This window comes from Megalobrama amblycephala, linkage group LG6, assembly GCF_018812025.1.
Source record: "Megalobrama amblycephala isolate DHTTF-2021 linkage group LG6, ASM1881202v1, whole genome shotgun sequence".
NCBI classification, from domain to species: domain Eukaryota; kingdom Metazoa; phylum Chordata; class Actinopteri; order Cypriniformes; family Xenocyprididae; genus Megalobrama; species Megalobrama amblycephala.
This window is the reverse complement of record NC_063049.1, coordinates 6,015,330-6,039,835: the sequence shown is the minus strand read 5'-3', so window position 1 is coordinate 6,039,835 and position 24,506 is coordinate 6,015,330. Positions and strand designations below refer to the sequence as shown.

The following is a 24,506-nucleotide window of genomic DNA, read 5'->3' as shown; positions in this document are numbered from 1 at the left end:
TTACTCCAGTCTTCAGTGTCACATGATCCTTCAGAAATCATAATAATATGATGATTTGATGCTCAAGCAAACAAAAAAAAAAGCTATGCGATAGTGTACAGATGAGATATGTGAACAGGACTTTCCAAAAATACTGGTATATCAGTTCTGGCACTTTTCCAGCATGAGAAGTTAGCAGTAGATGAGTGTGTAAACAAAGCATAGGATCACCGGTATGAGCACGTGCGAGGTAAAAGTTTGCTTTGGGACGATCATAAAGCCCTACTGGCGTTCTGACAATACATCAACGCCATGTTATGGTTTTAAGGGTAGGTTCAGAGCTTAATAAAGCCTCACACATCGCACCTCACGAAAGTAATGCTGGTAGCATACTCTGAGTTATTTCCGTCAAGATGTGTCATACACCTTTACACATTTCACACTGTCCTATTACAGCTTGTTTTGTGCCTCACAAAGCAGCTGCCTGTGTTTAAAGAATTAGTTCACTTCTGAATGAAAATTTCCTGATAATTTACTCGCCCCCATGTCATCCAAGATGTTTATGTCTTTCTTTCTTCAGTGGAAAAGAAATTAAGGTTTTTGAGGAAAACATTCCAGGATTTTTCTCCATATAGTGGACTTCACTGGGGTTCAACGGGTTGAAGGTCAAAATTACAGTTTCAGTGCAGCTTCAAAGAGCTCTACATGATCCCAGACGAGGAATAAGGGTCTTTATCTAGTGAAACCATTGCTCATTTTCTAAAAAAATATAAAAACTTCTATTCTTTTTAACCACAAATGCTCATCTTGCACTGCTCTGTGATGCTTCACACATTCCGTTGGAAAGGTCATGTGTGTTGTAGGCAAAAGTACCGTGGTAGGGTGAAAAACGTCATCTAATTTTCTCCTCTAACATCAAAATCGTCCAATATCATTGTTTTACCTTTTCTTGTAAAGGGCATTTGACTTAGTCTTTGCATGTTCGCTTTGTAAACACTGGATCGGTACTTCCGCCTACGTCACGTGTGACCTTTCCAACATGATTATTTAATGCATGGCGCATCGCAGAGCAGTGCAAGACGAGCATTTGTGGTTAAAAAGTATATACATTTTTGTATTTTTTATAAAATGACCGATGGTTTCTCTAGATAAGACTCTTATTCCTCGTCTGGGATCATGTAGAGCTCTTTGAAGCTGCACTGAAACTGACATTTGGACCTTCAACCCGTTGAATCCCAGTGAAGTCCACTATAAGGAGAAAAATCCTGTAATGTTTTCCTCTAAAATAGGGCTGCACAACGATTAATCGCGATTAATCGTTTGCAAAATAAAAGTCTGTTACGTAATATGTGTGTGTTCTGTGTATAATAATTATGTATATATAAATACATGCACATAAATGTATATATTTAAGAAAAAAAATATATTTATATATAAAATATTTATATTTATATGTAATATAAAATGTATATAAATATGTATATTTATTTATACATGTATATATTTCTTAAATTTATACATGTATGTGCATGTATTTATATATACATAATTATTATACACAGAACACACACATATATTACGTAACAGACTTTTATTTTGCAAACGATTAATCGTGATTAATCGTTGTGCAGCCCTACTCTAAAACCTTAATTTCTTTTCCACTGAAGAAAGAAAGACATAAACATCTTGGATGACATGGGGGGTGAGTAAATTATCAGGAGAATTTTATTCAGAAGTGAATACATCCCAATATATCACAGTAGGGAAGAAATCGCAACTTTCATTTCATGCCGGGTTCGGGGGAAATATATCTGAAAATTCATGAAAGACATTTTTATGCAATTAATTTGGTGACACACACTCTAAAAACACTGGGTTAAAAACAAGAGCTGGGTAAATATAGGACAGAACACCCAAACTGGGTTGTTTATTTAACCCAGCATAATGGGCTGATTCATTTTTACTAAAATACTTTTTTTAAATACTCCACACAACCACTGGTTTGCATGATAATTCCTTTCTATTCGATCATATTTTATAGTATAGCATATTTTATATAGTTTTTAATACATATTGCCTACATTTAAGCTCATTTAACAAATATTATAAGTAAAAATTAAACATTTAGCATTAATTCAAGTGTAATGGACCAGTCTCTGTTGTCCTGTTTCCACCGTAACGCCGCTGGATCTCGTGCCGGAGGTTTAACCATAACCTGTCCATAAATAATCAACGTACAATTCTGAGAACATATTTTAACATTCTAAGTGTTTATATTCTGTATCTTTTTGAATAAAATCATAATTTTTTTTGAAAGGCATCAAGCGTTTCCATCACGTGAAAAGACCGACGCGACACTCGTTTAGGTGACTCACATCGCGCCCCTGTTTGCTTTGCATAAAATTAGCTGATATACAGAACAGTAACGAATTTTTAGATAAAATAAAATGTACACAAACCTGTATTTTACCGAAGACATGCACCAATTTGACGGAGCTGCACTGTTCTCTCCTGAAGAGGGCGCAAAAAGCCCGCAATTAATAACTCAACCCCTGGGTTATGTCTGACCCAGGAGCTGGGTAACACAAAAACTACCCAAACACTGGAAAAATAACCCAAAAGGCTCAACCCAGGACTTGTGTAGAAAACATAACCCAAGATTTTTTAGAGTGTAGTTCATACTTAATCATTAGCTGTAGATCTCGCAAGTATTATGTGTGACTGACTGTCTTTATTTTCCTTTCCTGTCCCACAGAGCTGCAGTTTAAGGTGAACCTCACAGCCTCTCTGAACCCTCAGTCCACCAGCGAACCCACCGAACTGCGCTGTCAGGTGGTCAACCTCCTCCACCTTCAAGATGGCCGCCTGGGCGTGACCTGGACTTACTCTACAAACGCACCTGGAGACGTACCTCAGAAGAAGATCACTATAGCCTCCTTGAATGAGCAAGGAGCTCTGATTACTGGAAACGAGTACCAGCAGAGGCTGGACAGCGGGGACATAGCGTTGACCAGGAAAGAGTCTAACGTCTTCGTTCTGCGAATGCTCCAGACTCAAGACGCAGACATGGGCTCTTATTCCTGCTCGGTGACCGCATGGATGCCCACCCGGCAAGGTGGATGGGAAAAAGTGAAGGAGGTCCAGTCAACTCTGGCTACTGTTCAGTGGACACCAAAGAGTAAGCACTAAGTTCCTTCATTTTATTGTCTATTACATCTAATTTGATAAAGATGGCCATGAAACATTTCTTTGGCCAGAAACACACTTAGGCAGCGCATTTAGCAGCAACTTCACTGTCCCCATCCTGTCCTTTTAGGATTTGCAGTCGCTTTTCTGATATTTCATTTTTAGCCCATGAGCTCAGTGCTCCCAGCATCTGTGACAGAGAGTTGCACCACTTATAGCGCTGTTTTAAAAAGCATGCATCAAAGCTTGAAGTTTGAGAGTCTCCAGTGTCTCTCATTTTCAGCACTCAATAAGGGATTAGAGTAAATGACTTTAATTGTGTCTGATGGCGTCTTCTCTGTGAAGACACACAATGGCCGCTCTGTCTGGGACTGGACGCTTTCCACTGCAGCCTTGATGTCACTGATACTGTGCTCTGAAACTATATCTGGTACTGACAAAATGTACATTTCTGATACTTGTTAGGTGGCGAGCGCCGTAGTGAGGTGTGATGGCATCTGTTAGTTCATTTCTGGCAGGGTAGAACCATATGGCAAAAAGCTGTGAAATTTGGCACACTAATTGAGGAGTGTCTAATCATATTTTTTTTTTTTTTTTTGGACCAATTTTGGGATCGATCTCTTAAATCCACTAGCAGCACCAACAGCTCATTTCCTATGAACTGTGTCATCTAGGCTTTGCTATGATTATATCTTGATGCTGCCCCTACAAATTTTGTCAAATTTTTACCAAAATATGACGATTTTTGATTTTTGCAAAAATCTTTGAAGGATTTCCAGTCAATCTCTTTCAAATTTTACTGGTGAGCCTCCAAATAGAGGTCATTGAGATAAAGAAATAAAGACTTGTGGGACTTCTGCAGAATATAAATATCTGAAAATAAATTAAAAGATGCTCAAATTTATTTTGTTTTTAAGGTGCAGAATCTTATGTGGTAAAAATTCCCCTACGCACCTAACTTAAAGGGTTAGTCGACCCAAAAATGAAACTACTGTCATTAATTACTCACCCTCATGCTGTTCCACAGCCGCAAGCCGTTCATCTTCAGAGATATTTTTTGTCCACCATAGACTGCAACATAATTAGCATCATTCAAGGTCCAGAAAGGTACTAAAGACATCATTAAAACAGTCGACGTGCCGACGAGAATACTTTTTGTACGCAAAAACAAAACAAACATAATTACTATATTCAACAACTTTTCCTCTTCCTTGTTAGTCTCCAACACAGTTGGCGCAGTGCATCACTTCCTTGTTTACGTCTGAAGGCCAGTTCATTATTGGCTGGCTCCTGCATCAGCATCGCATGCATGTGTCGTGCTTCTCACGTGACCAGGCGTCGGCCAATACTGAACCAGCATTCTGACGTAGATCCTGGAAGCGGTGCAATGTAAATAGCTGGAATAAAGTTGTTATTTTTGTTTTGTTTATTCGTACAAAAAGTATTCTTGTCACTTCATAACATTAAAAGGTTAGTTCACCCAAAAATGAAAATTCTGTCACTTATTACTCACCCTCATGTCGTTCCACACCTGTAAGACCTTCGTTCATCTTCAGAACACAAATTAAGATATTTTTCATGAAATCCGATGACTCAGTGAGGCCTGCATAGGGAGCAATGACATTTCCTCTCTCAAGATCCATTAATGTACTAAAAACATGTTTAAATCAGTTCATGTGAGTACAGTGGTTCAGTATTAATATTATAAAGCAATGAGAATATTTTTGGTGTGCCAAAAAACCCCAAAATAACGACTTGTATAGTGATGGCCGATTTCAAAACACTGCTTCAGGAAGATTCGGAGCACAAATGAATCAGTGTGTCGAATCATGATTCAGATTGCGTGTCAAACTGCCAAACTGCTGAAATCATGTGACTTTGGCGCTCCGAACAGCAGATTCGACACACAGATTCATTATGCTCTGATGCTTCCTGAAGCAGTGTTTTGAAATCGTCCATCACTAAATAAGTCCTTATTTAGTTTTTTTGGAGCACCAAAAATATTCTCGTGGCTTTATAATATTAATATTGAACCACTGTACTCACATGAACTGATTTAAACATGTTTTTAGTACATTAATGGATCTTGAGAGAGGAAATGTCATTGCTGGCTATGCAGGCCTCACTGAGCCATCGGATTTCAACAAAAATATCTTAATTTATATTCTGAAGATGAACGAAGGTCTTATGGGTGTGGAACGACATGAGGGTGAGTAATAAATGACAGAAATTTCATTTTTGGGTGAACTAACCCTTTAGGAGACACTACACTTTGTTTAACTTAATCGACACTTACAATCTCTGTTGCATCTACTGGAGCTCAACTTGCTTTGAGTTGGATTCTTTGTTACTAGGAGAAGCCAATCTGGATACCTTGATCATGAGGTTGGACATACACTGGACACCTGTCTAGTTTTATTTCTCCTTTTGTTATTTTCAGACAAACAGTAATTCTGGCCAAAGTGTTAGAGACATTCAGTATTAAAACTAAATGTTATCCCTTTGAGGAAAGAAATGTTGGATACAGTGAGGCAAAGTAGCATCCTGTTTCCTGCTGTGACGAATGCAACAAGGTGAGGTCCGTTGTTGGGGAATTAGACAAAGTGGCCTATGACACCACAGAGAGACAGAACCTTACAGGATTGGGCCTGAAAAATCTGCATAGACCTCTACCTGTGGGCTTTTGCCGAAGGGATGAAAGTTGCATGAAAGTTGGAAGCACATGTTTTTGTGAGAATGGGATAAAATCAGGAAAATCCATCCCACACAGACCTCTACCTCAAAACTGTCAATTTGAACCAAACTTTGCGTCATTTCCACCATGTCGTGAGAATTTGTCGACAGCGTAAAAATGTGAGAATAAGAAAAAAGTGCATCTTAATGCCTTGAAGTCTCTTCATATTGCTTTTTATATTTGTTACATTTTTGCCAATTTTGCTGTATAGTTTTCCCACTGCTACTCTTAAAAAAAATGTTCTTCAGATGTGTTTTGTGACCCCCCTCACCCACTGGTCAAAGCTGTAAAATTATTTATATCTGCTCTCAACTGCTTGGCCTAAACTTGGTTCTGCTGTGTTCTGGCTATTCCCACAATTCTTGCTTTCAGATAGATTTATGTACAAAAATGTGTATATATCCCTGTCTCTTTGAGGGAAGTTTGAGGACTGTATTTTACAAATGTTTAATGATGTATTTTTGTGTGGTCTGTTCAGTTCCAGTTTTGCAAGTAGTAGCCCACCGTGTGAGAGAAGCTTCAACTGCTGGATCCACGTTTGAGATGACCTGTCAGGTGACGGGTCAGCACCTGAGGAATCCCGGCTACACCGTTCTCATCCGTTTTGAGGAGGTCTTGGGAGGCAAGTCCCGGAAAGTGCTGTCACTCAGCCAAGACTCGGTCCTGCAGTCAGAGGAGTGGAGTGAGCCGAGCCGGATCGACAGCGTGGTTCTGGAGAAGACCGGGCAGCTGGAGTACCGCTTCCGTCTGTATGGGGCCCAGGACACGGATCGCGGATTCTATTACTGCGATGTCACGGCCTGGACACGGGATCAGAAACAAGAATGGATCAAAGCCGTCAGCGCGGAGTCCAACAAGATTCAGATTGCCTTTGAACACACAGGTATTGCCATGCTAACTAGACTAGAATACAGTGAGCTTGAACACTCACAGGCTGATGCTGAACTGCCTGTAGGTGTGTTTACAGCTGGGGTCATGTTACCTCTCACTCTAATTCTGTACTTCCCTCTTCATGTCTGCTTCTGGATGACTAGATCTCTATAGTCTCTCCCTCAGGGCAGATTCCTGCTGCCCACACTCTCTCTCTCTCTCTCTTTCTTAATCACTCACACACTCTCTCGTTCACAGGCAGCATTTTTAAAACATCATAGACACACTCCTGATGTGAAAGTTTGTTCCAAAGGCCAAATTCTAAGGCAAAACCGCATGTAAAAAATAAATCCAACATGGCAGAATTGATTTTGATTATATATATAATTACAGAGTGCTGCGTCATCACATATTTTTGTTGGCCAACCCGGAAGTTGGCGTCACCCTGTGGGTTTTTTTTGTTTTGTTTCGTTTTTTCAACAGAAACACCAATATGGTCTGTGACCAAACAAAAGTTTATGATTCATCAAAGTTTTGTTCATCCTGCTAATCTTCGAAGATTCGACAGATTTTGAAGCCTAAATACAATCGCCAGAGGAAAAAAGCTAAATGTAGGCTATAAGGGAACTACACCATGGTCACAACATCACTAACATTAAAAAAAAAAAAAAATTGAATTAGAATAATTTGCAAGAGTGTGCTTATAAACACAGTGAGGCTGTAAAAGCGGATGCTGATGAAGTTTAATGTCTTGAAAAAGGCGTTTGCCATCAAGTGTCTAAATGTGACTGCAGAGGTTGTCTGGGAAAAGTAAACGCTTTAATCAAAAGTGGTATTAAAGATGTATTTTATGTTGTAGATAAAACATCTGTGGTTAACACAAGCTCTGCTTATTTCAGGCTTTTAATAAAAAATCCATTAAAAAATAACCCATTGACTTTGGGACGAAGGGAACTCTTTTTTTGGGGTTTTTCCCTATAAAAATACATCATCCCTGCAGCACTCTTTCATTCACTGTTAAAGTATCTATAATAGTTTAGACTAATTAAAATGGACCATTAATACCCAACATTTGTGTGTTTTTCACTTTAATATGCAGAGTACTGTATCATTGCAACTTTTGAAATCAGTAGAGAAATGAATCTCTCCTGCAAAGCACTATTTTGAGTTTCACTGTGTGGAATTTTACAATTCAATCACTTTTGATATTCAAATTCAGTCAGGATGCTGTCTATGTAGACAATAGACTGTGAGGCAGCTCACTTAATTTTGGAACAGAGCCTCTCTCTCTCTTTTACTCCATTTTGTATGAACCAGAACTAAACACAACTATGAAGAAACTGATTTTTGAAATGTTTATCAATATAGAAGTCTTCAACAGCCACTTAAAGACTATGAAATCTTGGTAGACATTAAAAACTGAATGTGTGTGTGTGTGTGTGTGTGTGTGTGTGTGTGTGTGTGTGTGTGTGTGTGTGTGTGTGTGTTCCCCCTCTGCAGGTCCAGTGTTCAACATATCCATTCATTCAGAAGCAAACAGTGTGTTACCAGGAGACACGGTCCAGATGAAGTGCATCATTTCCGTCCTGAACGCTTCTCCTAACACTGGCAAGTACTGTTTGTGCAGTGCAAGAGAGAATAAATATATAGTACAATTTATATGATATAACGTTTTTTAGAATGTTATAAATGAACGGATTTCTTTGCGTAAAAAAAACTAAATGGAATCTTCAAGAAAATCCCATTAGAGTTTTTCTCTTTTATAATTTCAAACATTCTGTCTTTTAAAAATAATTGTGATTTAGTTTGATAATTCGTCTAATTGCATTTTAATTTTGGTTTATGTCCAAATTCTTATAAGTAACCAGAATGAGATTTTATTGTACATATTTTTGGGGAAATGTTTCTGACATGTTCTTGACAGCTTTTGTGAGATTGACTTCACAATGTCACATTCTGCCTAAAGCGTTGATGTAAGAACGAACTGAATCTCAAAAGTAACCAAGTGCTTTAAGAATTTTAATTATTTAAAGTTTTTTTGTAAAACACTTTTTAGCTTTTTGCCAGTCATTTTAGCATCTCTCCACTGTTCAGTTTCTGGCCTTAATCCGCTCTCACCTTGTAAGCTCTCTGGATGGCATGTTTTGGCATGTTTTAATATCAATATCCAGGTTGAACCTTTTGAATCAAGGCATCCATATTCAGTTTATTCATCAGCACCTCAGAAGTCACATGCTGTTGCTCATGTTTAGTGGGTGTGGTTTTTGCAGTTATTCACAGGCAATATTATAAACTAATACCTCAACTTTGCCCCCTGAGTCACATCCTGTATCACGTCTTTTCCTTTTGTTCCTGTTGTTTAATAGTTACTCATAAATACGGTATGCACAGTAATGTGAGGTAGTAAATTGAAGTGTTTCTTTATAATGAGCTTTTAGCAGTCTGTTCAAAAGTGCTTAAACTTCACACGCGAGACTGTCTTGGTCAACGTAGCAAGCGTACTATTGAGAAGTAGGCATTTTAGCACACATTCTTGGTGAAAATCTGTGGAATCCATTTAAATGTGGTAAAATAGAACTCTTTTAAAAGTATTGCTCTTATCAGTAGCTGAAAGCATAATCAAATTAGCCAAAATCTATAATAAACAAACCCACATAGGGTGTATGAAGTGTAAAATGTCATGAATCCTGGGCCTTGTGGTAAATGGTGCTTGCTTCAGATTTTGGCAGAATTGGAACGTCTGTCATTTACAGTCGGCATAATACACTAGTTGCAATTAGTCTTTTCCTCCCTATTGTGACATATATCCTAAAGAAATGGCTTCTGGAACGAGAACAAATATAGGGCAGGGCTTGATTTAGTCCGTAGGGAATTGATTGGATGGTTGTGGTTTGCTATTGGTGGATCTCGTGTGAGTGACAGGTTGCCCCGCCCTCATCATCAGAAAAGAGAAGAGATGTCAACGCAAGAGAAAAGGAGAGTTATTTTGATTCAAGATTATGAGGAACATGGATTTAAATAAATAATGATATGCACATATAAATTATTTATAATAAATGTAATAATTTCCATAAATTTAAAATTAGGATTTTATGGTGACTTTAAAGTTCTACACAACCTCTTGTTTGTAAATTGTTTTAGCTTATTAATTATGATATCAACTTCAAAAAAACTGTTTAGGAGTATTAGTTCTGTTTAGAGCTGCACGATTCTGGATAAATTGAGAATCATAATTTTTTTTTTTTTTGGTTTTTAAAACTGAATCACGATTCTCCCACAATTCTGAATGGATAACTAAACAAAATAACTTACATAATTTACTAGAGGTTCAGACAAAATGTTAATTGCTGCAATGTTTAATGATTCTGAACAAATTATTTAATAAAAAATTGGATTGAATGAATGATTTAAAGGGTTAGTTCACCCAAAAATGAAAATTATGTCATTAATGACTCGTTCAAACCCGTAAGACCTCCGTTCATCTTCAGAACACAGTTTAAGATATTTTAGATTTAGTCCGAGAGCTTTCTGTCCCTCCATTGAAAATCTTTGTACGGTATACTGTCCATGTCCAGAAAGGTAATAAAAACATCATCAAAGCAGTCCATGTGACATCAGAGGGTCAGTTAGAAGTTTTTGAAGCATCGAAAATAAATTTTGGTCCAAAAATAACAAAAACTACGACTTTATTCAGCATTGTCTTCTCTTCCGGAATCCTTTCCATTGAATTGATTCCATTGAACTGATTCCATTGAATCCTTTCATCTGTCACCGTTGGTAATGCACTTTTACATCGCCGTGGTTGTTTTTGGCGATTAGGACATCCGTGACATTTTGAAGCATCGAAAAGACATTTTGGTCCAAAAATAACAAAAACTACGACATTATTCAGCATTGTCTTCTCTTCCGTGTCTGTTGTCAATCCGCGTTCACGACTCCGCTTCTTCTTCTACTTCTTCTATCCTGTTTTACGGCGGTTGGCATCCAGCTTATTGGTGCATTACCGCCCCCTTCTGCTCCGGAGTGTGGTTCACGACTCCGCAGTGATGCTGCTGACGTGTTATCCGGTGCGCCAGAGCTTCGTTTACAGTCTGAGGGAGACGCACCCTGTATTCAAGCTATTCTACATTGTTTGTATTTTGGTATTGCTATATTTTTTAAAATGGTGCGTAAGTGTGCATGTCGCGGATGTCCTAATCGCCAAAAACAACCACGGCGACGTAAAAGTGCATTACCAACGCCGACAGATGAAAGGATTCAATGGAATCAATTCAATGGAATCAATTCAATGGAAAGGATTCCGGAAAAGAAGACAATGCTGAATAAAGTCGTAGTTTTTGTTATTTTTGGACCAAAATGTATTTTCGATGCTTCAAAAACTTCCAACTAACCCTCTGATGTCACATGGACTACTTTGATGACGTTTTTATTACGTTTCTGGACATGGACAGTATACCGCACATACATTTTCAATGGAGGGACAGAAAGCTCTCGGACTAAATCTAAAATATCTTAAACTGTGTTCTGAAGATGAACGGAGGCCTTACGGGTTTGGAACGACATGAGGGTGAGCCATTAATGACATCATTTTCATTTTTGGGTGAACTAACCCTTTAAGGATTCAACTCATAAATTCTTCACTTTTTTTATTGGATGAATCAGCGTTTTTTTTTTTTGAACGAATCTCTTGAATGAACAAACATTTTTAACAGTCACTTGTAGCCACCTACTGGCATAACGGTGTAATCAATACAATCATTATTAGAAGCATCAAGTTACTTTCAAAAGGTGATTTGCTCTATTTTGATCACTACCATAGGCATCAGTGTTTATATCCCAACTATAAACTTTTCTCCCAGTGCTGTGAGAATATGAATATTTGTAACACAGAAATAATGATACTGTGTGGTTAAAAACACTGTTTGTGAAGCTCTTTCATATCTATACTTGACAACTGCTCTCTCTGGATCAGCGGCAGCACCGGCACAGATCTGAATGTTTGGCTGTGATTTTGTCAAAGGTTTAATCGTTGTCATTTAGGAATGAGATTGTGTCATTCCTTTTAACTATTAATCGTGCAGCTCTAGTTTTGTTTAAAATAGTACTATTTTACAGTGTAATAAGTATTTTCCTATAATCAGTGCAGAAAACACAAAAAGGGCCTGCAAATAAAGATAACATGAAACCTAATACATCCACACCCAATGCAGAGTTTAGTTGTGAGTGTGAGGAAGTGATTGTGTTTTGTGATTGATTTATGCCACGTCGTGCCTCATTTATTGTGGACCGACAAATTGCTTTTCGGTGGAAATTTGTCACGGCTCACATGGTTAGAACTTTCAAGCACTGCTGTTTCCTGTTGGATGTCAGTGGTTGGATGTTTACGTGTTTAGTGATCCTAAACGTGTCGGGGAACATACAGACCTGCGGGCTGCTGTCTGTGGCATTGTCTGCTGTGATTGAATCAGTCAGAAATGTTGCACTCTTGTGGCTGAATGTTGGGTAATACTCATGTTCCTCCCTCATCAGTCTGTAGCCACAGGCAGGCACACACATGCTACAGTCATAGATACATGTCAGCACAATGTTCACACTTCTCTTTTCACTGTACAGTATAGAGAAACGAGAGGTGTTTTTGTGCTGCTTTTATTGTTGGGATTCTGAAAAGATTGCCGCCCTGAAGGAAAAGGTTTCTGTTTCTATTGTGTTTCTTTAAGTGTAATCCCCACGGAGACTCTACAGTGCGTCTCTCAGGATTTCTGTTTTTAAAGCGTAGCTCAGTCATCTTTTACTCACCTGTATGTCATCCCAATCCGGTCTTATTTTCTGTAGAAATAGTCTACTCAACTTATGCACTATATTCCAAGACTTGTGAAGCAACACAATACGTAAAGCAAATTAAAGGGATAGTACACCCAAAAATAAAAATTCTGTTATCATTGAACAGCATTGAAACCCAGTGACTTCCATTGTGTGGACAAAAAACTTTTCTCGAAATATCTTCATGTTCCACAAAAGAAACGTAAAAGTCCCGTTCATACCAAGAACGATAACTATAATGATACCAATATTTGCGTCCACACTAGTGGATGATATCGCTCTGTTGATTATAAGCAAGTGCTGAGGTTTTGTCATCTGCTGCTTTAAATGCTCAAGCTCTTTAAAGGTGCCGTAGAACGTCTTTTTAAAAGATGTAATATAAGTCTAAGGTGTCCCCTGAATGTGTCTGTGAAGTTTCAGCTCAAAATACCCCATAGATTTTTTTTTTTTATTCATTTTTTTAACTGCCTATTTTGGGGCATCATTAAATATGCGCCGATTCAGGCTGCGGCTCCTTTAAATCTTGCACTCCCTGCCCCCCGAGTTCGCGCACAGCTAATATAAGCCTCAAAATGGATCTTTACAAAGTGTTCATCATGCAGCATGTCTAATCGTGTAAGTATGGTATTTATTTGGATGTTTACATTTGATTCTGAATGAGTTTGATAGTGCTCCGTGGCTAAAGCTAACATTACACACTGTTGGAGAGATTTACAAAGAATGAAGTTGTGTTTATGAATTATACAGACTGCAAGTGTTTAATAATGAAAATAGCGCCAGCTCTTGTCTCCATGAATACAGTAATAAACGATGGTAACTTTAACCACATTTAACAGTACATTAGCAACATGCTAACGAAACATTTAGAAAGACAATTTACAAATATCACTAAAAATATCATGTAATCATGGATCATGTCAGTTATTATTGCTCCATCTGCCATTTTTCGCTGTTGTCCTTGCTTGCTTACCTAGTCTGATGATTCAGCTGTGCACAGATCCAGACGTTAATACTGGCTGCCCTTGTCTAATGCCTTGAACATGGGCTGGCATATGCAAATATTGGGGGCGTACATATTAATGATCCCGACTGTTACGTAACAGTCGGTGTTATGTTGAGATTCGCCTGTTCTTCGGAGGTCTTTTAAACAAATGAGATTTACACAAGAAGGAGGAAACAATGGTGTTTGAGACTCACTGTATGTAATTTCCATGTACTGAACTCTTGTTATTCAACTATGTCGAGGTAAATTCAATTTTTAATTCTAGGACACCTTTAAAAGACAAATAATCTGGAGCGATTCTGATATTTTCCGACGTATCGCGATCCTCTCTCGTATCGATTCTGAGCTTAGTTTTTAAACTGCTTGCTTCCAGTTCCTTTACACACACCACTTAAACTAAAATAATCATTCATAAAGTTTGAAAAGGTTGAAGCGAATTACAAGGGTGTTCGCAGTGGGCTGTTTACATTACTCGCGTCATAAAAGCATTCTGAGCCGAGGTACAAGTATATTTAAAGGGATAGTGCACCCAAAAATGAAAATTATTCCATGATTTACTCACCCTCAATTCATCCTAGGTGTATATGAACTGTCCCTTTAACCAGTTACATGACTTGCATGACTGAACGCATGAGCGCTCTCCAGCACTCTTCTTCGTGAGCATTTGAGTGCGCAGTTAAAAACTAGCCTAGAGTGCCATCTGCTGTTAAAACTAAGCTCAGAGTAGATTCAAGAGAGAAAATATCAGGATCGATCCAGATTCATTGTATCGCGACTCGAGAATCGAGAATTGCTGTATAGTCCCAGCTCTAGTGCTTATGTAATAATGCTGAACCTACCCCTAAACCTAACCTTAACCCCTGTATTTACCTTACATTACCCAATATTTTCTTAGGTAAGTACATGTAACTGTACATACTGTAAAATAAAGTGCAGTCATTATCATTATAGCTGTGGCGTGGACTCCGCTGTTTTATATTTAGAACGATTTTCAGAACTATATCTTTATCGTCATCTTTATAGTTATTATTCTTGGTGTGAACGGGCCTTAATTTTGTTACATTAAATGATGACAAATTTCATTTTTGTGTGAACTATCCCTCCAGAGCTGCATGATGATTACTTTTGTCTTCCACCCAAAAAGTACAAAATAATAAAAGTTAGGAACGACATGTTCAGCTAAGTCTGGGTGAACTATTCCTCTACAGCATTGTAGTGTGAAATCACATAGCAGTGTTTAATTTTTAATTAAACTCATAAATCTTAATGCCTGCCCTGCTTGTTCTTGCGCACAGGCTGAGTAACGTACTCAAGTAATGTATCCAAGAACATGTGCTTCAGCTGAAGGGAAGCGGAGGGCCGGGAGATGAAAGGACCCGTGAGTACAATCTCAACCCAAAACTGCAAGTCAAGAGCTGCTCATGAGTTCTGAGAGGGCTTCTTCTTTTATTCCAGGCTCGATTAGAGCAGAAAGAACATCGTTTTAAGGCTAATTTTGGCCTAGTTATTGTTCACAGTGGTTGAGAATAAGGACAGTGTTGCTCCCTCAGGCTCCTTATGACCTTGAGGTTCAGAGAAAAAAGCCTGTGCAGAAGAACAGCATCAGTCCTACACAAACTATGGAGGCAATGAAGCAAACAGTTTTAGTTTGAAAATAGTTTTTTTTTTTTTTTTTTATGTTTCGTGGCTGTGAAAATCTCTTTTCACAGCGGAAGTGTTTGAGGTGTGGCAAATACCCCCTAATAGTCATTTTGTGTAATCTGTGTAGACTAATAAAGCAGTGATGCTTAAAATGCGACCCACGTCTGACCCGTCACTGCAATCCGCATTAGATGCTGCCTTGAGGCAATAAAGTTCAGTCATTAATCACTACAGATGGCATGAATGTAGAAAAGGCACAGTTATCCAGTGAATGTAGGGAACAGTCAACTCGGCCTTTATGAGTGCCATTTGTCCACCCTCGGGCTCCGGAAGCGGGCTCCTCATCCACTGATGATCATAACATATATATATAGTAATGATGATGCAGTGCCAAAGGCTTTCCTTAATTTCCCAACTAGCGTCGTCATGGTTGGAATGAATCATAACTCTAATATGGAGATTGATTTGTGAAGTAATCGATTACTGTATTAACGAGAGCAGGACTTGGCAATATAGCAGCAAAAAATTATCTTAACATGCTTGTGTGTGTGCGTATACATTTTTGAAAACAATTAATACTTTTATTTAGTAGTGTTTTAAACAGTAGTGTGTGTATGTTTACGTGTGTGTGTGCAGTGTTTAACAAATTTATTAGAGCACTACCCAAAGTAAGGTCTGTGCCACAGCTGCCATAAACTAACAGTATTGGTGATTACCAAAATCATTTATCTTTCTGTAATGGTTAGTCCACAGCAGTATGTGCAAGCTCTTCAGTCACAGTAGAGTTTCTAAAGCTAAAATATAATTATTGTTGGGATTTATTGGATTCAAAGATGGATCGCACAAAAGTTTTATCCAAAGCAAGTCTTTGGGAACAACTGGAAACTATTTGGAAGTCAATAACAATAACGGCTTGCATTCTTGCTGGCATTGTTTTTGGGTAGTTTTCCACAGTGTCTGGAAAAGTACATACAAACAATGCCAGCAAGAATACAAGCTGTTATCATGGCCAAAGGAGGCCATAATAAATAAAAATAAAATCTATAATGTTTTGGTTATTATGTGTGAATAAAGACTATTTAGTTGTTTCAGTTTACCTAATAAATTTGGCTAATAAATTTCATTATTTTTTGTAGTTTTAAACACGTTTTTCACAGATTCCTAAAATATTTGTGTGGTCTAATAAATTTAAGTTTATTAAGTGTGTATATATATGTGTGTGTGTGTGTGTGTATATATATATATATATATATATATATATATATATATATATATATATATATATATATATATATATATATATATATATATATATATATATATATATATATATATATATATATATATATATATATATATATATATATATATAGTCATGTATAACACAATATTACACTTTTCATAACAGCGCTTACAAAAGTATCCTGCGACTCACTGACTCAATCACTCGTAATGTTTGCTGCCATCTAATGGCGTATTCATGTAACTTTCACTCAATCCATATTAACCACTAATGGACCCTTTCTCAATAACAAATACAACATATTATTTATATAAAATAATGGAAATAAACCCAATTGTACAATTCAATCAAACGTACAAAAGCAGTGCTCTACAGGATGAGAGTTAAATATAGCCTTAATATTAAACTATTAAATTCGATTTGCTCAGGAACAAGTAATAGATTAATAAGACCAAAGATTGTCTGTTTTATGTACCCAAAATGAATTATATCCCATGTTTAACCACTATAATACACAGCGGCAAATCCCCGAAGCACTGGCCGAGATGAAGCTGTTCTCGGCGGGTACTCGAGCACTGAACGGCCGCTGACGGCCTGGAGCTCACATCTCCGAAAACGGCTAAACAAATTGTAAAATAGATGCTATGATTAAATATGAGTCCCATATTTCATTCTCGCATAAAAAAAAAAAAACTCTTAAAACTACAGTTCATGGTAAACAAGTGTAGTACTTGTAAAAAAAAAAAAAAACTGTGGATTTGCTCGACCGCCATGACAGTTGCTTAAAGCGGAGTGATACAAACAGTGAAAAGGTAAAAGAGTGCCGTTATCACTAGAATATCGCATGACTCTCAGCCAATCAGATTCAATAACCAGAAAGAACTGCTTTATAAATAAATATATACACAATTGATTGAAATTATGGTTCCTTTGAAAACACTGAAGCCAGTTTCATACACATTCAATATCAAGATATTGAAAAAAATGTCACAAACTCAGAAATAAATGTGAAGATCTGATCCATACTAAAATGTCAGAATCATAAGTTGTCTGCAGTTCACATGGGATTCTTCTAGTTATTAGCTTGGTTTTGACTCAAGTATCAGAATGCTGTGGTGAGCTTGAGCCGCGCTTGTGGTTGTCAGTTTCTGATTACCCAATGGCCTTCATTGAGATTCCACACATAGCAGCGGGACGGCGTGTAGAGGCCTGTCTGTGTCTCCTGCCTCACTCCGGATCATCAGGGAGTGTTTCTGCTTCCTCAATTGAGCTGTAATGCTATTGAACCATTTGAAAGACACCATTTAACTTTGTTTCCTTTCCATACACTACTTGAATACACTTGTGGTTGTGGTGCATATACATGTATAATCTGCCACCGCCACGGCTGTTTGGAGTGCTGAAGCACAACGCTTTTGAACGCATTCACACAGCGTTACACTACCGCTCAAGTTAGGAGTAATCATGAAATGTATTTTTTTTATTTTTTGTTGTTGCTTTTGAATGAAGTCTCTTCTGCTCACAAAGGCTGCATTTATTTGATCAAAGATACTCTAAAACATTAATATTATGAAATATGATTATTATTTAAAACTGTTTTCCATGTGAATATATAGTAAACTGTAATTTATTCCTGTGAACGCAAAATAATTACTCCAGTCTTCAGTGTCACATAATCCTAATATGATGATTTGATTGAGACATACTTCTGAGTAAAATAGGATATTAAATGACAAGTCTTGTAGAGCAACAGTGTTACAGATCAGAATGGCGTGATGGCAGGTGTTTAAATGTTATTTTTTCCATGTTGACATAAATGGTTTTACCCTGTCTGTCCCACAGGCGACATGGCGTTTGACGTTCGCTGGTTCCGGAGTGCAGCATGGGCTGTGGATAACGGAGGAGTCCCGCCTCTCATCAGCATGGACCGCTGGGGCGTGGTGAAGAAGAGCGGCTCCAATGACAGCTGCCTCGAGCGCACCGACAGGCACACGTTTGTCCTCAGCTTGCACAGCGTTCAGGATAGCGATGTGGGAGAATACTACTGTAGCGCCACACCCTGGCTCCTGTCCCCTGCTACTGGAGCCTGGGGCAGGGAGAAGGATCTCACCTCTGCTTCATCATTCCTCTCTGTCCAAATGCAATGTAAGGATCCTGATGGTTGTGTCTGGGGATGGGCATTGTTAAAGGGGTCATAAAATGATTTTCAGATTCTGGAGGTTAGCTTATGAAGTTTTTGCATCAAAAACATCCTTGTTTTCTCTCTGCCACAAACACTTCATCACGGTTACCGCTTTCAGAAATGACAGTAAACGCCCACTGCTGTGCTCCCTCTCAGCACGTCATCCATGTTTTGATATTCGAATTGGCCAGCGCTGTAATAGAGCTATATATGTTTGAGCCAAACTAAAATGGACCAATGCAACGATTGTTCAAAGTACTTGACACTGTTGTAACTTTCAATACAAGATATTTAGGAAAAAATGGCAGCATGTTGGTAATAATTATGAAAAGAGTCATGAAATGAGACAAAAACATTCTCATTCAATTGCTCAGGCACGTCGTTAAAAAATAAACTTCAGTCGTGCATTTCTTATAATCTGATATTTTGGAAGGGCAGGCACAGTTTTTGGAGGTGCATTTTGTCTACATCACGGACAGAACAGCTTCAGACGGTCTAATCTTACTCCACATCTCACCCTCACAGCACTATTACTCCTGTGATGATGGACAGACATGAGTTATTAAGAACACACCTGCTTTACTGGCATGTTAAAGGGCATGTGAAGGAAAACTGTAATGTCATGAATGGGGTGATTTCAGATCCTGGCGTTTCAGAGGGGTGGAAAACAAAAACTCATATTTTAAACTAGGTAGTGAGCTTTGAGGTAAAAAACTTGCAGTATGTTTTGTTATAGACTAACCTCTTGTATGGGCCATTCTACAGAATTGGTGCAAACTGATGTCCCGCAACCAAAAATACATTTAAAATGCATTGAAGTATTCAAATTTTAGATGTTTACTAAGATTCTTATATTATCTTTTGATTCCCACAATAATATTTAAAATATCAGTAATCTTAATATATATAAAATAATAATTTATTGGGTACTTTCAATTGGGAGGTGGCTGTCCTGAACCCTATTTCCTGAATTTCAACTTTATTTTTTTTTTTTTTTTTAAGTGAAGTTAAAAATATATATTTATTTTATAAATCATGAAACTTTATGTAAACACATTCCTGGAGCCTCCTCAGCACTGCACATTTTGCATGTTTCCTTTGTCTGACACATATTTCAGGTCTTCGAGTCTCGACTAATGAGCTGCTGATCTGAATCAGGTGTGTTTGATACATGCAGCATTGGGGAGGCTCCAGAAATGTGTTTGGGAACCCCTGTTTTAGTCCATTGGCTGAGTCTGATTTGAACCACACCTCTACATTTTTGATCAGGAAATATTCCTGTGTCCCTCCCTCTTAAAGCCTCTTTTTCGTAGTAGATCGGTCCATCATTCTGAGTTAAATGTGTTCAAAAGCATTTAACTTTGACAGCATATCTAACTTTATACATGCTATGCAAAATTTTTTGGAGGCGATCGCTGGAAAGGGTAAAAAAAAACATAGAGGTGGTGGTGAATAAACATGAGGCCCCGATATACTTCAAGTTAAATAATGAACTGATGTGATATCATTTTGAACATCATCAGAGGATGTTAAAGTCATCAGTTTGCATAATTTCAACCTATTTTTTTAAGAATACTGATATTTTTATTATAGCCTACTTATATTTATTATAATTACATTTGATTTTTTTATGTATAATAGGCTGCTAATACTAATTATGTTATACTTAATAATAGTTTTTATTAATTTAAAAAGTACTTCAGACATTCAATTAAATTGATGCTATGGTGTTTTTTATTTGTCATGTGTGATTTTAGATCTGTGTCCTAAACTGATATGTTTAAAGGTAAAGTATATTGTTTGTGTGACACTAGCGGCACCTAGCGGACTTACAATAATACAGCATATTTTGCAAACGCACCTTTCGCATGTCGCGCCTCCATCGACTCAAACATCACAAAAGCCCTTACGGTTGCTTGTGAAGGCACGTCTCAGGTAAATGTAGGCTACTCTCAATAAAAGGTCCAACATATTAGAAACACTTTTCGCTGTGTTGCTATTTGCGATGAGCAAGCAAATGAGTAAACTAACACTGTCTAGAGAGAACGTGCTATAAACCCATTCAACGTAACTGCATACGCTGAGCTTTGTTTATGCTGTTTAAGGCAAGCGCGAGCTCCGGGGGCGGGGAGCACGAGAATTTAAAGGGGCCGCAGCCTGAATCGGCGCATATTTAATGATGCCCCAAAATAGGCAGTTAAAAAAATGAATAAAAAAAAATCTATGGGGTATTTTGAGCTGAAACTTCACAGACACATTCAGGGGACACCTTAGACTTCTATTACATCTTGTGAAAACACGTTCTACGGCACCTTTAATGTGAGAATCTTGAACACCACATTTTCCCGTATATCTGGTGTGTTTGTGATTGACTCTGATGATTGTTGTTCTGCAGTGTGGGAATCGTTGAAGATGCCGTTGGGATACGGTGTGATCGCTGCTGTGATCGCTGCTCTCCTCTCAGTGCTGCTGGGGCTTGCTGTCGCCCACTGCTGTTTCTCCAGGAACCCCATGCACACGCCTCGCCCCCGAAACAAGCTTATGGACCTGGAGATGGATTAAAGCTGTCCACCTTCCTAGCGCTGTGACCCGACCCTGCCCAAAACCACTTCAACCAACTTTGGGACTGGATGTGGATATGCACATTGCTTAACACGAGATGGAGAACCTGTTTCTATGCACTCCGAGGACTGGGCCACTCCGACTGACAGCTCCATATTCCCACTCGGGAGCAATACACTTATTATTCTCAGGAATAGAGCACTGACGGCCCCATCCAATGTTTTTTTTTTTTTTCCCCTTGAAATTTGTAATGCATCCCTGACTGCTGATTGGATGAAAGCATGAGAGTACAAACTTGTGACTGCACTATGACCAAACCAGCAATATTAGAGTTTGTACAGTTGATGACGGTTATTTTATTATAACAATTAATAGGAAGGACTCTAATGAATGAGCCAAGAGCCTGTCAGTTATGATTGTGGCAGAGACTCCAGTTTTAGCCTGACCTTTTAAACCGCTGCAGTCCCAGAGGCTTTGTTTGTCACGTCCGCTGTGACCCTCGCCCTGCCCGCCTGTCAGAGTTATGAACCTAAAATCCCTGACCTTTCCTCTCTGCAGAAATCCGTAGCGTTGATCCACAGGCTAAAGGAAAAGGATGGGTGATGGATGGGTGCTTCAAGACTGCACTGGACCTGCTGGGATCCAGAAGCGAGCACTCGAGGGAACTGTCCCAACAGGCCGTCAATCCGTGGCTTGGCTTCGAGCGGCCTGCCTTAAAGAACGCTTGTCTGGCATTTCAAAAGCTCTGATAACTGATATCCACACTGTTGGCGTTAACTCTTCCCTCACTTTCTCTTTTCTGCCCACAAACATTGAAAAATATCAGTATCCAATCTCAGTTTCCCAAACTTGCATCTCTTCCTCCCATCAGAATCCACTCATTATGCTGATTCTCACACAGCTGACCTTCACTGACATGATTATGGGTGGATGTGGTCGGCAGAGTATTTTCGGAGAAGAGAAGCTGTTTTCGCTGCATCTCAGAGTGAGAGAGCTGTTCAGAGCCACATTTATAGACAAATGTTTTACTTTTATATACAGTAGTTCCTTTATGGGTATTATTAAAATGTTTTGTTTTCTTTTTATTGTGAAATTTTATGCGCTTTAACCTTTTTTGTTTTTTTGGCTAAGAGGAAATATGTATTTTCTTTGTTGTTCAGTGACTGACTCACTCCAGTTCTCAATGGCAAACCGGCAAAAATGTTATTTCTCAATAAAAAATGTACAACACTGCGTTGACTTGAGCTTTCTGTTTATCCCAAATCTGACGAGAATCCCCTGGGAAATGCCTCGGTCTCCTTTTTCAATTATTAATGAAGATTTGTTTCATATGCATAAAAATGCAGTCATATCTCTTTCCTTTCCTGATGACTGATGCTTTGTCATTTCATTTCACTTGTACTTTCCTAGATTTACTCTTCTGTCTGGTTATTTGTTCTCTGTTAGTATTTATTTCATTAAATGAATTAACCTCAATGCTTTTTCTGACTCAAGATTTTTCAAGAACTGTATGTTCTACAGTAAAACTATAGTTTTATTGAAAGAGGTTTGAGTTTACTTCTTGATTTCAAACCTATATGACTTTCCTCTGTCAAACACATAAGGAAACTTTTTGAAGAAACTCATGCAGGATGAAGGATAAATTTCATAAGTCCACTATAAAAGCCTCTTAAAACTATTCAAGATGACATTTTGTCTGTAAGTCTGTTATTCACAGATCATCTTCCTCTTTGATCAGGTCTTTGCAGGGAATGTATCTCATAAGCACTATTGGTTATGCGTTTCATCTTCTGAAGAGTATTAAAATGTGAAAGAGCCTTTCACCCATTTATATACGTACAATTTTGAACAAGTTGCACATTTTTAAGTTCATTCATGTAACCATTTAGTAATCAAGTATTTGTCATTTTCAGTTCCACAAATTCTTTTGTATTACTTTTGTATCTCTCCCTCAACAAGTCTCAACATGGGAATTTCTTGTCTCCTTTTACAAATGCTTAAGAAGGTTTTCAGTCACACAGGTCATTTTGATATGTCAAGCAGTTTATTTTTTTAGAGCATCTGAACTCGTTTAATGAATTTTAAGCGCTCAAAAAGCAGATAAACAGTCTTGCCTTGAGGGGGCTTGACCTTCGACAGTCATGTGCTTCATTTTCCTGATGGGCTAGTCTATAGGCATTCATTGCTATCCTTCATTTGACCAAATGGGTTGTCTTTAACACACACTGGACAATCTGAGAAGGCTTATTTCTTGTGCTGTACATCTTTGTGCAATTTTCTTTGATTTCAACCCAGACTCTACATACTGTATACTAAGTACTGATGGCTAGGTAAGAACAGCTCAGGCAAACCAGAGAGAGGGCAGATGGGGCGTGGGGTTTATTTGTTGATAATGCTCCATGCTCACCATGGCAACTGTTACTTCAACCTGAATAGTGCTGTACTGTAAAATCACAAATCATTGTGACATTAACTGTGTGTTTACCAAGTGTCAGACTTAGCTGCCATATTCTCGTCTCTGCTCTAGATAACAGTAATAGCGAATTTGAAACTGAAGAACATTGTATACTTTTAATTTTTATGTCAGTGTGTTCATATGCTTAAAGTGCATGTTTGAAGACAAATACAATGAGAGTGAATGCCAACCATGGTTGGTACCTTTTCCAGCAAACACAGCATTCCCTTGACATTAGTGTATCATTCACATTTGGTTATGTTTTCAGAACCAATTCTTTAAAATTCTAGGAACATTTTCTTTAAGTTATTTGTTTTTGTAACTGTAAACTCAATGTTTTTGTGACAACCAAATAAGAACCTGTACAGAATGTTTTCTGATGGTTATTTTTTAGGTTTTATTTTTAAAGAAACAAACTAACTCCTTACTAGATCATTTCATCCTACTGAACATTTTCTAATGGTTTAATATCATCTTTAATTATTCATAATCATAAATCGCATTCACATTTTCCTCACTCACACACCCCAACTCAGACACTTTAGGCTTAAAGAAAGTTTCAAGTTTCCCACTTGTAATTATGATTTTGTGATGCCGTTCATGTGCATTCAGCTCATAAATATGACCTTTCCATCATGACTTGAATTCACCATGAAGCATTTTCAATTTACAGTAGGTGTTGTATAGCCCGAATTCCTGAAATGTTGGGACATTTTTTAAATTTGAATAAAATGAAAACTAAAAGACTTTCAAATCACATGAGCCAACAATGCATTCACAACAGAACATGGATAACATAACAAATGTTTAAATGGAGAAATTTTACACTTT

The 24,506-nt window shown here is 37.9% G+C and overlaps 1 protein-coding gene across 1 annotated transcript in view; it reads left to right on the top strand.

Moving 5' to 3' along the window:
• Positions 1 to 22,453, top strand: part of LOC125269754 (prostaglandin F2 receptor negative regulator-like) — a 43,973-nt gene extending 21,520 nt beyond the window's left edge. The window contains exons 4-8 of the mRNA XM_048192716.1: positions 2,735 to 3,157; positions 6,378 to 6,782; positions 8,270 to 8,377; positions 18,319 to 18,621; positions 21,054 to 22,453. Coding sequence (XP_048048673.1) covers positions 2,735 to 3,157; positions 6,378 to 6,782; positions 8,270 to 8,377; positions 18,319 to 18,621; positions 21,054 to 21,220 — 1,406 coding nt within the window. The 3' untranslated portion in view covers positions 21,221 to 22,453. The remainder of the gene's footprint in view (positions 1 to 2,734; positions 3,158 to 6,377; positions 6,783 to 8,269; positions 8,378 to 18,318; positions 18,622 to 21,053) is intronic.
• Positions 22,454 to 24,506: the final 2,053 nt, after the last annotated feature.